General features: G+C 35.0%; 1 protein-coding gene across 1 annotated transcript in view; it reads left to right on the top strand.

Annotated features, from left to right (window-relative positions):
* Positions 1-7727: 7727 nt before the first annotated feature.
* Positions 7728-16263, top strand: part of LOC135143059 (roundabout homolog 2) — a 110420-nt gene continuing 101884 nt past the window's right edge. Inside the window, exon 1 of the mRNA XM_064074905.1 lies at positions 7728-8023. Coding sequence (XP_063930975.1) covers positions 7957-8023 — 67 coding nt within the window. The 5' untranslated portion in view covers positions 7728-7956. The remainder of the gene's footprint in view (positions 8024-16263) is intronic.

Genomic DNA, 16263 nt, shown 5'->3' with positions numbered 1-16263 from the left:
TCCTCGTTATCAATGCTGATAACGATTAGCAGGAAATGCAATAATCATCGAGCTTGAAAAATGCTGTAATTACGAACGCACATAATCACAGCATGTTAATAATTCATCATGATGAATAATAAAAATATTCGCTTTATTCGAATACAAAGCAGTTTTCAACACGGAAATAAAAAGTAAATTGTCGTCGTTACGTGACTATCACGCTAGTTACGATGACAGCTTGCCTGAATGCTGGTAGTACATAATTGATCTTTATAGACATATAAATATATCGTACAATTATTAAAAATGAGGTCGGTCGTAGAAAACTATATAAACGAGTAGTTTGACACCATCTTAATTAAAACGTTCACGTAAGTACGTACAAATACCGACCCACTGGTTGTTTTTCAGGACATAAATACCTCTAATAACTCCACAAATAAAATCACAAGCTCATGATATGATCTAAAGTTAAATACCTATATCCGCTCGGAATTTACCGAAAGCCAAAGCAAATATTTAAAGCTTGTTGGCAAATATTTATCGAATTTCGTTTTATAAACGCACAAAGTGGAAATAAAGTAATTCTTCGTCGGGTTCATCTGCTTTTGTAAATAATTCCTCATTAAGCAACAATTCACAGAATAATTGATAATTGGTAACGAATAATTGATCATAATACATATTTCCTGGGCTGACGTTGAATGCAAATTTAATGTCATTCGTGGTATCACATTTGTTGCTATATTTGAGACCAGGTTTTACGAGCGGATGTAGGTGGGTAATGATTGTGTTAAAATTAGCGAAAAAATTTATTTGGTTATTTTTCGTCGCCCACCGCACATTACCTTTTGTCCGCAATTTTGCCATTTAACTGTGAATAAACCCGACGACAACGCAAAAAAGACCACGAAGTTTTATTATTTTAGCGGTTCACTCCATCACAAACGTGTCCGTACACAAACAATGCCTTTTTTATCCAATAATTTGTTTGTTTTAGCACCTAAATTACTCCAGAGACACACTTTTTCAACGCCGAACCGTCGAAATGGTCAGGGCCGGCCGTTGACTCTGAAATATTAATAGCTCTAGAATTAATTTCAAAATAAAATAGCAATTAGCGCGTTTTAATTAATCACAAATTGTGGCTGCACACTTGAAAATACACAGGTCGCACACGTGCACTACCAAAATTTATCTCCACCAGAAACGGATTTATCATTTCCGAAAATATGAATAGTAATGGACCATTAGCGCTTATTAGCCGAACTTGAAAGGGAACCAGTTTAGATCCGCGTTCTAATAACAGAATTCGCTAATTCGAGGAGAAAAAGTGGAAGAATTCCGAAAGAATGTGGACGTTTAGCTAACGACCCGGCGACCGAAGAGATTTTCCGAGAGAAAAATCGAGATGAGCAGGTCGAAAAAGGACAAAAAATTTGTACTGGATCGAATAAGGAAACCGGACTGCCATGGTTTATTCATGGTGCGGCCTGAATGGGTCGCCGGCGATCGGTAAACTTGAAAATGAGAATCGCATTGTCGGTTTTTTGTGAAAGTGAATTTTCCACTATTCCTTTTAATTTCACTAATGGCAAAGTAATTAGAGTGACGCGAAACTTGTGACCGGATCAAATAGCGTAAAATAGGCTGGCATTTGACCGCAGGTAAAACCTAAACTTATATTTTTTCCGATGTCAGATCAGTTTTTTGTCGGACAGATGCGTGACGCGTGAACCCTTGAGTCATATCCAGATTCAATTAATTGCCACAATCACAGTAATTATGGTCCCTCGAACGACAATAAATCCGTCCACAAGCACTCTTCTCCCATCTGCTTCGACAACAAATTAGAGGCGTTTTGCGGTTTGGAGAGCGCCACAAAAGGTGTTGCTCACATAAACATCAATTACGACGTTAATTAAAAGCTCCTTATAGGTTGCAATAAGATTTTAATTTATGGCCCGGTCCTGGGTCTTGAATACGTCCGGCGAACCATGGACGCGCTACCCAGAAAAACTTTCTCGACGCGATCAATCTGTAAAGTATGAATGTCAATAAACTAGCTCGTTTATTGGATTTCACTATGGTGTAGACCAATAATCAGGCTTATAATTACACACCGCGCGACCGTAAACTCTTGCCGACTGTATAATTAAGCATTTTTAATGAGGGAGTTATTGGCAATCATAAACACCGGCAAGAAATCGCGAGTTACTGCCAGGTAGTAAACGCGATAATTTAATTAATGTGTGGCGGGGAGAGATTGCAAAATTGACACCCACGGGAGCGCTGGGCTGGAAACGAGACGAAGTGAACTTTGCAGAAATGCCTTAGATGCATGTTAATCCGACGCATTTTGTAATGTCGGAAAAGTCGTTGTTTTGCAAAGTTGGAACAGTGCGCAAAGCTCGATTTTACAGGACTGTTAACACATCGAGAGGAAAATGTGATTAAAATAATTAGCTTCGTGAGCCAAACTGTGAAATATATATCAGTTTTTTATGGATTGCGGAGCTTTACATTATTCCAGTTAAAGCACAATAGTTGCAATTATTTATTTACATTTAGCCTTGCTGTCCGGACATCGATTTACAAGCGCAGATATTTCAGGTTACGGTGTTATTTTATCTGTAACAATTCTAGTCGTCGTTTTTGTTTCCAAAACGGTTTTTTCCATCTTCGTCTATACTGAATTAAATTTTAATTAAATGTTTGAACAATCGGAGTGAATTTTTGTGCTCCCAAAAAAACTCACTTGTTACGTCATCGATTTTTGATAAAGAGTATGATTATGTTTGAGTGTTTTAATGGAAACATTCTTGGCACAATAGATAATGTTTTAATTATTTTTGTGGTTTTATTAGCCAGGTTATTTTTGGAAGTTTCGTAACCGGACTGGCTTACAAGTTTTGTATAACTTCTTTTCGACTCAAAATTGGGCTGTGCGACTAGTGCAATAAACAGCTAAAATAACACCGAAATACACTCCGAGTGGTTTATGCAGATTTATGGGGTCATTGGAAGAAAAGAGCACAAGACGGACCCTCAGATGGTTCCGGTTTCTAGGTAGAAAAATCGGACCATCTGAGGGTGTCGTGTGCTTCTTTTTCTGTACTCGTAGTTCCATAAAGCTGCATAAACAACTCGAATATAATGTCTGTATTATTTAAATTATTTGCTGTTAGTCATATAATAATTTAAAAAATCACCCGGTATTAATAGGTAATACTCACTTTGAATTCTCGTTCTTTCAGATCGAAATATTTTTGCTTTAAAATAATACAATAAAGCTCGCTTCGCTCGCTGAAAAAATCCAGGCACGGCTACTAATCCTGTTTTGAAAGTACCTATAGTGAAAATTCTATGAGAAGAACACACCAATAAAAGGTGCATAGAAGCATCCGAACGAATGCACTTACAAATTTAGGGGAACGAAATGTACTGATCGATGGTGGTATTCTTCATTTTATTTTATGATTCTTTAATAATTTAACTTGATAGTGTTTCGTTTCATTTTTGTGATTTCTGAGCATTTCTTATTTGTTACTAGAATAGCTTGATTTAATCTAGAAAAATAGGCATGTATATTATATTGATAATGCAGAGAATACGTCACTAATCACTACTAATCAGACACAAAGTGACAGATTACCAAAACTCAACGTGTCCTTCTCATACTATTTCCATTCTACTATAATTCTCTATTCGCTGAAGATTCTCATCAACTATATATAAGTGATGTTTAATTTTTAAGAGCATTAAGGAACTCGCTTCGCTCGCTCAAAAAAGGTAAGTACATGTTCGGTTGGTATTTACTTGTACTTGACCCACCTTAACCCTCCTGATATGACCTGAATAAACTTTTCTACCCATGACTGGACTTAACTTGATCTGACCTGACATCACCTGTCCTGATTTCACCTGACTTGACTTGATTTGTCCAGACCAGATCTGACCTAATTTGAAAAGACCTGACCTGATCTAACTTGACTTGACTATTCAGGTCTGACCTGTCTTAATGTGACTCGATTTGACTTGATTTTATTTGACGTAACCTAACCTCACCTAATTTAGTTTGACTTAACCTGAACTGACACAATCTGACGTGACTTAATCTGACCTGGCTTAACCATTTTACATATGACTGAGTAGTAAAATTACAAAAATCGAAAAGTTGAAAAATAGACATATGGAAGAACTCAGAAACTGAAAAACTAAAATTTAAACAATCACAAGTATTGAAAAATCGGAGAATTGGAGAATCGAAAACTGAAAAATTGAGAGATTGAAAAATTCCAAAACTGAAATAACGAAAAAGAGGGAAATCGTATAATTTATCACAAATAAAATTACCAGTTTGTTTGTTTTATGGAGAAAACGACGCTTTTTACAAAAAAGAGGTCAGCTTTCGTAAAAAAGCTCAACTGAATAAGTTTTCAATTTTTTTAGAATCTGGAGAGACTGTACAACGAACTTGGTAGCTCCCAAAAATGCAAATACCCAATCCCTAATCAAACACGTGATTACGATCACGTGGATTTCTTGTTCGGGAATTCGATTCGCACGGACCTTTATCCAATCCTAACCGAGACTCTTGCAGATGTTGAAACGAAATAAAATATAAATAGTAAATAATGTAGACTTATCAATAGAGAGCGGATTTATAAGCACAAAAAAATTAAGAATAAGCGCTTAAATAAGCACAACATTTTCAATAAAAAAGTTTTATTTTAAGCAAAAAAGCATTAAAAACATAATCATATTACAAATCAAAGAACAGTTCTTAGAACTTTGGATAAAATATTATTACAATAATCCTAGACTTTATATTTTACACACGTATTTCAGTTTTCTTTAAAACAATTTATGATTGTAATATGTTCCAAGAAAATATGAAAAATTAAAAAAAAATCCGAAAAATCCGAAAAAAATTAAATAACCAAGGAAATAAAAACAAACAAGAAACTCAAAAAATACAAGAACTCCAATAATTCCAAAAATCTAGAGAATCGAAAAGTTCCCAAAAATAAAAAAATCAGAAAATATAAAAACAAAAAAAGATACAAATTTTACAAATGATCGAAAAAATGGAATATATCCAAAAAAATCCAATAAAAGAACATATCTAAAAAATTTAAACAACAAAAAAAAATGCAGAAAACCAAAAAAACCGAAGAAACCTAAAAATTATGAAAAATCCGAAAATTTCGAAAAAAAAGCTAAAAAAACTCGACAAACACCAAAAAAGCCAAAATATCAATGTGTAAAAAAATTTAAAAAATCATAAAATCGGAGAATTTAAGAAAATACAAAAAATCTAAAAATAAATCGAAAAGTTCCCAAAAATCCAAAATAATCAAAATATAAAAAACAAAACAAACATTTTTACAAATAATCAAAAAAATTTTACAAGTAATTAAGAAAAATGGAATAAATCCAAAAAATCCAATTAAGGAAAAACCCAAAAAGCCTAAAAAATTAAAAAATCAAAAGAAACCAAAAAACCAAAAAATCGAAGGACTCTAAATAACCCAAGAATCTCAAGAAAAATATGAAAAATTCAGAAAAATCCGAAAAAACCGAAAAAGCCAAAATATCGAAGGATCAAGAAAATTGAAAAATCAAAAAACCAAAAAATTAAAAAACCAAAACAATCTGAAAAAACAAAAAACTCAAAAAAACACAAGAACTCCAATAATTCCAAAAATATAGAGAATCGAAAAGTTCCTAAAAATAAAAAAATCAGAAAATATAAAAACAAAAAAAAAAATAACAATTTTACAATTGATCGAAAAAATAGAAAATATCCAAAAAAATCAAATAAAAGAAAATACCTAAAAAATTTAAACAATAAAAAAAAATACAGAAAACCAAAAAACCGAAGAAACCTAAAAACCCAAGAATCTCAATTATGAAAAATCTGAAAATTTCGAAAAAAAAGCTAAAAAACTCGACAAACACCAAAAAAGCCAAAATATCAATGTGTAAAAAAATTAAAAAATCATAAAACCGGAGAATTTAAGAAAATACAACAAATCTAAAAATAAATCGAAAAACAGAGAAATCGAAATATCGAAAAATTCAAAAACTGAAATATCCAGAAATCGAAACATCAAAAGATCGAGAAATCCAAACGTCGAAAAATCGAAAAATCAGAAAGTTATAAATTGAAAATTTTAAAATTAAGTGAAAAAATTCAAAAATCGAAAAACCAAGAAACTGAACAATAAAAAATCGAAACATCAAAACTCAAGAAATAAATAAAAATGAAAAAATTTAAAAATCTCAAATCCAAAATATCAAAAAATTGTTAAATCTCAAAACTGAAATATCGAAAAAGTGAGAAATAGAAGAATTGAAAAATCGAAAAACCGTTAAGTTGAAAATCGAAAAACTGAAAAAATAAAATCCTGAAAATCTAAAAACTAAAGAATTAAAAAAATCGAAATATTGAAATTCGAGAAATGGGAAAATCAATAATTGAAGAATTGAAGAATTGAAGAATTGGAGAATTTAAAAATTGAAGAATTGAAGAATTGAAGAATTGAAGAATTGATGCCGTTTCTGGCTCACTTTGAGCTCATTTGACCTGACCCAGGACCGATATCATTTCTTTGGCCTGTGTTAAGACCCCATCACTTTCTGTCACCTATCTTAGTATCCCTATCATTTTTTGTCGCCTAATTTGAACTGAAGTAGGCACGGCACAACTTGATCTGACCTGACTATTTTGTTCTGATCTAGTCTGACATGATCTAGTGTGATTTAACTTGACTTCACTTGATTTGTTTAGACCTGACCTTTTAGATTTGACTTGATAAGGCCTGACCTGACCTGATCTAACCTGACCAGACTTAGTCAAACTTGACCTAGCTTGACTTGATCTGACTTTTCTTAATTTGTCTACACCGGACTCGATTTGATTTGACTTGACTAGAGCTGAGCTGATTTGATTTGATCCGACCTGACCTGGTCTGCCATGATCTGGCGTGATTTGACCCAACTTCAGTTGATTTGTCTAGCCCAGATCTGATTTGACCTGACATGATCTGACCTGAACTGATCTAACCTGACTTGACTTATTCAGACCTGACTTAGATTTACTTGGTCTGACTTGACGTGATTTATCTAGACCTGATTTGACTTGACTTGATGTGACCTGATTTAATCGGACCTGACCTGGCCGACATTTTTTGGCGTGATTTGACCTGACTTCAGTTGATTTGTCCAACACAATTTTAATTCTTGTAGAAACTTTTTGCTTTCGTGGGTGGTACATCTCACTTTCCAAACAATCAACAATTAAAAACCAATTTTTTCTCCGTAAAACCGCAACCCGCCTTTTCCAAATCCCACAAACCTTCATTGTCTTCCACCTCGCCCAAAACCGCACATCATCCTAACCTCACTTTCCCCTGTGCCGAATCGGAAGCCGCCCCGCCCCCCACAATTAGCATTCTCCCAATTAATTAAACATCAGAGAAAAAATCCCACAGACACCGCGTCCCGCCCACCAGCCTCCAAAAAACCGGCCCGCGTCAATCTTCCGCCGCTCCCGACCCCCCTTGCCGGCCTCCCCGCGCCAGCCCCCTCCCCCACCCCCTAAAAAAAAATCCCCAACTCGCATGTGTTCCCGCGAATAATGAATCCGAGAAACGCCAATAAATATAAATAAATCCGAACGAGTTATTATTTTTCTCCTCATCTAGATCGGCCCACAGCAGCATGCGCGAGCTCCAGCCGGTGGAATTCCTCTTTTCGTGCTCCAGTCGTGCGCTGACGGTTGGCAGGACTGCTTCGCGTTGCGCTTCCATGGCAACACGCGACTTTCGCCGATAAACGCGAGTGCGGATTTCAAAGGGCCGAACGCAGTTGGCGTGTTTCGGGTGGCGACGCTGTGACAGTTGCTGTGAGTGGATTTCTTTGTTAAACAATGTGTTGGAGAGTGTTGTGATATGAGAATCTGAGGAAATGACCAAGTTCATGGATATAGTGTGGGTTTGCTTGGGGGTTCTGTGCGCCGGGGAGTACGCCACAGGTGAGCGAAATGGGAAGGTTGGGGTTAGGTTAGGTGTGCGGATAGCGGACGATGCGCGGATAGAGTGTGACAAACAAAACAAAGCGGTGATTAATCGGACGGTTGTTGTCAGAGAGTTGAGTTGACCAAAGAAAATTCAATTTTCGATTTCTTATCCATATTGGAGATCTCGCCTACATAACAATAATAATTGTGTTCGAGAAAAGATTTATCAGTTCGATACGACGTTCTCCGGCCACTAGGTGAAGAACAAGTTAAATGTTATTTCATAAATTAAATATTACTTTAAACTGTAGTACAGTACAGTCAGATTATTTCTAAAGCTCAAGTAAAGTCCCTATATGTTGCTTTAAACGCAGACTTTTCTAAAGGTACTTTAGATTTAATCTTTGGGCTTTTGTTGCCGAATCGGATAAGAAAATGCATTGGTCTTTATTTTCCATTATTTCGTCTGTGTATTAATTAAATTAATTAAAAATGTTTTCATCTATATTTCTGTAATTCAGTGGTAACTCAAAATTCAATATTTTATCCAATATTCATTTATCTAACGAAAGTAGCACTATGTTATTATTTCAAAACAATTTGATTCTTCTTGTCTTTCAAATGTGACAAAAACCAACTGTTAGTTTCTTCCTCATTTCAGTATAGTAACAACCTTAATCAATGTTTTAGTTTTAATTGTGTTCGTATTAATAGAAATAAGTTATATTCTACCCTATATATTTTTTTATAGAAATATTTTTTTTTATTCATTGATGCATTGTTAAAAAGATGTGCCAAAAATTAATTTAATTCTTAGTATCAAGACGGCTCTGATGAATTTATTACCACATTTATTTGCACCAAGAAATGTAGTTACTTCGTGCTAAAATTTTTCTTTGCAATTTTTGTAACTTTTCAGTACACTATTTACATTAAAAATTATATTATTATTTCTTATACACGAAATTTTATTGCAAACATTAATTTATTGATGGCTGAAAATATAAAAATTTGTTTCATTAATGAATGTGTGAATATCGTAGACAAAAACAAATGAACATTAAAAATTAATTTTTAGCGTAATTAACACGCAATTTGCACAGGTACGAATACTGAATTTATTTAAAGCAGACAACTAACGGAAAAAATATCAGTACATTCTTAACTTCCACTTTTTATGTTTATTCATCGAAAGAATTCGACTATTAAGCACGTACAGATGCTGATTGATCAGAATAAACGGTGCCACATGAAAAATCTGTATTTTGAAATTAGATCAATTTTATCTGCTCAATACAGAGGAAAGGACTAATTATTATTAATTAAGCCACAATGGAGCAAAACTTCCTGAATATTATTATACCTAATATATAACTGGGTCGTAGTATATTTAAAACGATTTTATTTGATGTTCACAGAATGCTGTACTGGAAAAAGATAACTACGGACCTGAGTGTTTAAGATAAATATGAAAGTGAGTAATAATAGTGAAATCACAGTAATGTAAATAATAATTTATAGTCATCCTTGATGTATCTATTCCATCCGAGATCTTAAGCCATAGAAATCCAGGTCCTTTTTGTGAAGTTTAAAATAGAAATAAAAAATACAGTTTGTAGAAAAAAAAAATTGAATCTGGATAAACTTTACACAAATATGTAATTGTAAATTTACATTTGGGGAAACTTTAAGGCTGTTGCTACGACGAAGCATACAATAAATAGTGGCGACTTAACGAGTGTTGAGAATCACTAGTAAAATGGTGATTGGTTTTCTGTTCCACAAGGATGAAACAAAGTTTACATAGGGTAAGATATTTTTTTCTGACTTACATAAATCTGTACTTGGTGTTAAATTTTGAGAAAATATTTAGACAAATTTATTTATAGAAAATACCAGAGGAGGCGACTGATTAATTAATTAAGCTACCTAACAATGGAACAAAACGACCACAATATTATTTTGGGTGATAATTCTCTGATAATAATTATTTTTTTATTATTTAAATATAAGCGGGCACGACATTACTGTATTCTTACATTTTCGAGAAAATGAGATGATTCGATGTAATAAAAAACATTAGAAAGGCTGAACTTTCCTGCCACGGAACCGTTAGTTGGTTTGCGGTCGTAAGTATTATGTGACTAATTGTAATAATAATAAATAAAAACAGGGCGAATTCATAAAGCACAAGTGTAGGGGTATACTGTTTTTATGAAATCTAGGTTATGTTTATTGTACAAAAATTTGAGGGGAGTCCTCACGTTGTTGGTGGAGATGATAAAATCAACTTTGGTTACCGTTTCACCATCTACATGAAATATACATTCACATTTTGCGTATTCTGTCCAATACTTTCGGAGAGTATCTGCCTATTAAAAATTCGGGCAAGACCACAGACAGACAGACAGACAGACGGAAGGGGGGATTTTTTTGTACTCTAGTGATCATGAAACGTCGAAAAAACTTAAAAATAGCCAGTCGTCCGATGGACTCGAAAGTCTATACAAAATCCAAAATTTTGACCTGAATAATTTTTTTTTCTATAGAATTATTTTTGTATAAAACTATACCTTTTTCATCATTTCTACGGGAAGTTTGGTGATTAAATTTTTTAAATTTTGACACTATAATATATATGTACATACTCAAAATTGGTTGTAGTTATATGTATTCCTAAAAATGACATTACAGGGTGATTTTATTTATTATTTTTTTCTAAACAATGTTACAACGGTTATATTTATCTAAATGACGTAAATAAATAATCTCATGTTTTCTCAAGTGCATGTGTACATAGATATGATCCCGTTTTAACATAAACAATCAGAAAATTATCCTGCACCAAAACAAAACCCGATATTTCACTTTAGAAATTTGCATATATTCAGACATCCAAAATTTTTACAATTTTTAATTGACCCATTTTTTTTTAATTTGATATGAGGGTAAAATTTTAAAAATTAGATTTTTGGTGGGAAGGGAGAGAGAAAATTTGGATGAGGTTTAACCTCTATAAATACACCCTCAATTTCATAATATCAAATCGAATCCTTAGTTTAGATTATATTCGTCTAATAAAATCGCCAACCGGCGACAGACAGAGGGAAACGAGGGACCTACTTTTTCGTATTTTAGCTTCCTCTCGGGAAATAAAATTTATAATGACAGTTTAAAACCATGACGAGCAACAGCGCTTACTTTTCTGCTATTGCATCCCCATGCATTAAAAGTTTGACGACTTATCAGAGCTATTGATAGAACATAATTCCTGAAACGACAACAATTCAATTTCCTTTTAATTTCCATTCAGCTTATAGAATTTAATGACCTTTTACGTGGAACAAGAAGCAATCAATACCTGCAGAGTTTTAAAAACGTCATGTCGTACGACAGCTTCACACAGAGCCCGAGTACAAATCGTAAAACTAAACCAGACATTTTCAATAAGTTTCATTCCACATCCCCAGTCCCCTCGAGGATGATATCATAATTTAATATACGAATTCTTATCTCGTGTTTGTCATTCAAACAAACAACATATGTAGACAAACACGAAGACACATTTGGAAATTTTCGTATAACTCGACTGTGAGTAATCTGACCATCAGACAATGGCATTTTATGGGTTTTAATTTTTATGGAGTGTTGCGTCAAGGAATTCGTTTTATATGCAACTAAACCAAACGAGAATAAAAATTCGTGCCATCGTAAAATTGGGACGCTTTTATTGCTATCTCGTATTTTTGTATTTTTATACAGCGGCGTCCGAATGGCGGTAATTTCGTTTCAAACAATTTAAAAGAAGTCGCGTTACCTTTGTGCCATCAGGCGGACGCAGTCGATGGTAAAAACGGGCCCGAAATCCAACATTCGTTACTCGTGAACATCCGCCTGTTTTTGCAAAATTATGAAGCACGCATTTCCACAATTTTATGTCCATTAGGCGTGAATTACGCAAATAGCTGGGCAAAAATACAGCCGACATTGTGGCGGCGCTTGCAGAAAAACACGTGTAAATCAATGTTTTTATTAGGTACTATGGACTGTCATAACACCCGCATTTGCAAGCGTTAAATAAGGTTTTATTAACGGCGAAATTATGTTTGTTCCTGCAGACAGCGATTACATTACCAGTCCGCAAACGCGATAATAACCAAGGATAGTTTTTTTAATCGGTCTAACTATTATTTCTGTAATTGATGTCGCTATAAATACCGCGATTTTAAACAAACACACCATAAGCAAATTAAAAAGAATTTACGGCGATTGTACGTTATCTGGTTTCGGATCTGGCTATTATTTCAAACGCGGCGTATTCCATTCGCAACGAAAACATTTAATTTAGTGTATAAATAATTGATATGGATGTAAACAAAGCGAGTTACGACAGAAATGGAATCACTAAAATTATATATCGCCCAAACAAATTGCGCCAAACATCAATCTCAAGTGACTATAATTGAAAATAGGAGCGAATTAAATGATAGCGCGACCTGCTCTTCACGTCCCCATAAATCAGAGAATTATATTCGGCCTCAGATAAAACCAAGTTTAAACAGTGTTTGTTTACATGGATATTTGCAAACCACTTGATACTAAATTATCAATAATACTTCCGTGGTGCAGGGATCGATACGGCCGTCGACCGTAGTGGATTTCGCTTGGTCTATAAACAAACGTAACCAACGTATTGCGCCAGCGTTCTCGCCCGATTTTGCACCTGTGGACCTCTGGTGTCACAATTGTTACCTCATCTCACGTCTTCTGGTCACTAACAGACTAAGTAGTTTGTTTAAGATTCTAAAACGAGCGCCATTATTCTGACCTGATTTACAGTTCTTGATCAATAAGAGACTTCCAAAGATGCTTGTGCAAGTTTATCAGTTCAAAAAGTAATCTATCAAAAGAAACTCTGATATATTAGAAGCATACAGAAAACACTAAAAACATTTGATTAAACAAGTGTAGAATGCCACCATTCTCACCCGATTTTACACCTCTTGATGACCAACAATATATTTTGTGACTTGGTGTCAGTGTAGCTATCCAGAAGCCTTTTAGTCGTTGATACAAAAATTAAAAAGTCATCACGTGAACATAGACGTAATATAGCCGCCCCCGCCCCATTAAACATTTCCGCCCAATTTTAATCCCCCTCTCATTAACAAACCATCAAAAAGCCACCTCCACGCTCCCATAAATACGTAAAAAATCTCCCGAATACACACACCACTGTTTAAAACAAATTAACTCGCTACATTAATCCGCCTCTCACTGTTTTATATCCAATTAAACCCCGGAACGTTGTTGGCACGATGAAAATCTTCGCCATTCGCCGGCTCAAATTAAAAAACGCACCCCCGAGCAAGCAAAAAGCGTCAATATTGAACGAAACCTTGCTGGAATGTTGATTTACACAAAACTATTATACTGGATAAATACCGAGTGTACATATGCATGAGGCGCACTATTTGTTTGAGTACGGCGCTTCCTGTTTCCTGGACGATTCTTTCGTCGGGATAGGAACAATGGGGAATTGGCCGAGTCGAGGATCGATTTCCTGGATTGATGGTGTTGGGGCTAAATTGCTCGGGCAAACATGGAAATGTGTGATATTTGGACGGAGAAAGCTATGTTTTATTATAGAAATCGGAAAGTGCTATTTTTGCATGCTTTAGCAGGCCGGTTGTTCTCCAAGTGGGCGTGCATAGGAAATGCGCTTATATTTTATTCTTGGAGAGTTTGAACTGTGTTATTAAGCACCGTGGAAAGAAGTTACGAGAACTTTCAACTGTGTGTTTTAAATAAATTAAATTTTAAATCAGTAGCTGTGCCTTTGAATATAAAGTCTTGCTAAAATAAATAGTTACATTGTTCCGAAGCGTAGTGAAGGAGTCAAAGTCGTGGAACCACTATATTCCTTGACGCACTATACGAACGTCTTTAACACAGTAGGTATAGTGTTATTTAGATCCAAAATAACGTTCTGCGACTATTGAATGGGAAATGTTGAAAATTCTCGCCAAGACTTATTTTCGGTGCTAAATTTGCGTTATTGCCTCGGATCCCGCTTCGGCAGCACCGTGAGCAGATAAAACTCGACCCGGCGTTCAAGAACCCAAAATTCGCCTTTATTAGCCATTAGCCGGCGATTTTAGATAGTTATCATTCCCCAGTCCGTTGACCCTGTGCGCGCATAAATTAGGCCCCATTCCCAAAAAACAATGACCCATCAACATGGTTTTAATTACGCGAGCGTTCGTTCGACGGTCCTAAGGTGTGAACTGGCTCGGCGTTGTCCAGGTCCGTAATTTTTTATAATTTAATTAGGTTTGACATTAACGATCCGACATTATCTCGTTACACGTACGGCCAGCGCATAATAAATAAATCCGGGATTTTTCATTAGTAAAATCAAGTTTTCAGCGGTTTCACGCTTTGTCGAAAGTCCTCGTCTGGCGTAATTTAAAACCGGCAATTAGCATTCTTCTCGAATTGTACATATGTTTAGTGTGTCGCGTCCATAATTTACGCTTTTATGGGATCGCGGTGATCTCGGCTTACAATAAGAGACGGACGTCCCATGAAGCCATAAATCCCGGGGCGCGTAATGGCCAGCGAAAAAACCCATCGAAACTCCAATGAATAGGGAATTCGGATGTGGAACATATGGCGTATACGTAGCCGAATTATTTATCGGGGATGAATTGAATGCATTGATTATTCAATGGGACGGCGGGCGGAACTGGCAAATACAAAAATACACAGGCCGGGCGGATGGGCCGGACTGGGCTAATTATTGGTGGAGTGTAATTGTGACTATTTAAAACGTACCTGAATAAAATATAAGCCGAGGAAGTAATTTTTGTTAAATCGGCATCTATTCCTGTTGTCATGAATTAATAATGCGGTTCGATTCGATGCAAGAATGTAACGGCAAATGGGGATTTATCAATAGTGGTGCATAATGAACGCGGGTTTGAACCAGGTCGATAAAATTTCTAATTTTGTGGTGCGGACTTGCGATGAGACGAATTTACCTCGGGGAATTATTTAGTGGAGTGTGTGATGAAACTTTGATGTTTTGATGGGAAAGTTGGGCCATTTTTGCCATCCTAAAAATTCGACTAATTTAGATCGTTTTAATGACCGCTGAGCTAACGGATGCGATTTTCGCATCACGAACAAATTCGAAGTTGTGCATTGAATATGTGACATGAAAGGTTGCATGTAAAAAAATATGCGAGGGGTGTGCTCATGCATATGCAGCAATTTTTTGTTTAAAATATGGACTTGGAATGTGAAAGATAAACATTTTTTAAACAAATTTCATGTTTATAAACATCGTTATATTTACATAATATTTGCAAAAATTTACAACTTGTGTCTGCTATAAATAGTTTTGTTTACATTCACAGATCGTTTTCTAGATTATCAAGTTTGAATAATTGTTTGCCTTCGCTCGGTATGTGTAACTACGTTTATTTATCTCTTTAAACTATAAAATAAATTATTTCATTATTTATGGAAATATCACTAAAATTACACTGTATAACTGGGCAAGAATTCTAACTGGCGGATACTTAAAGTTACCTAAATAACTTTGGCGATTTACAGGTTATTAAAAAAGAGTGCGTCGACCCAAGGACCACGTCCACTCTGTGTTTTCAGTATTATATAAATTAAACACGTATATGATGCGAAATCATAATTTTCTCTTAAAAAATAATAAAAGCCAAAAATATGTTGTATTTGTATTATTTGATAAAATGATGATGAAATTCAGACCGGTGTCGGTGTCGGTGTCGGTGTCGAACTCGACATCCTATTCCGGCGCGGCGTATACGTGCTCTGTAATACGAATAGAAAGCAGTTAATACTCAAAAAAAAAAGAAAAAAAATGAAAATGAAGCTTTTATTAATTGAATTGCCTGTACATCTGTCAATAGACAATGTTTCGTCAACGTTGTGTGTAGATTTACGCAAAATTTGCTGGAAATCTGTTTATTTTTCAAGTATAATTAGCCTAAGAAAAGTAGTAAGACAAATTTTGAAATTTTTGTCCAAAAGACCTGACCGGAAAGCAACTGGCCTCAAATTGACCTCACAGGACCTAAACTTGACCTGATTTATCAGAAAATTGACCCGACGTGTTCTGAAATTGACCTGACCTGACCTGATATGAGATGACAAAACCTGACCTGACCTAGCCCGACTCGCAGTAGTGAATAGGTTTCAATAAATATGATAAA

The sequence above is a fragment of the Zophobas morio genome, unplaced genomic scaffold (genome assembly GCF_036711695.1).
Source record: "Zophobas morio isolate AGI-343-1 ecotype UQ-CSIRO unplaced genomic scaffold, CSIRO_AGI_Zmor_V1 ptg000057l, whole genome shotgun sequence".
In the NCBI taxonomy this organism is placed as follows: Eukaryota; Metazoa; Arthropoda; class Insecta; order Coleoptera; family Tenebrionidae; genus Zophobas; species Zophobas morio.
This window is presented reverse-complemented; position numbering and strand designations above follow the sequence as displayed.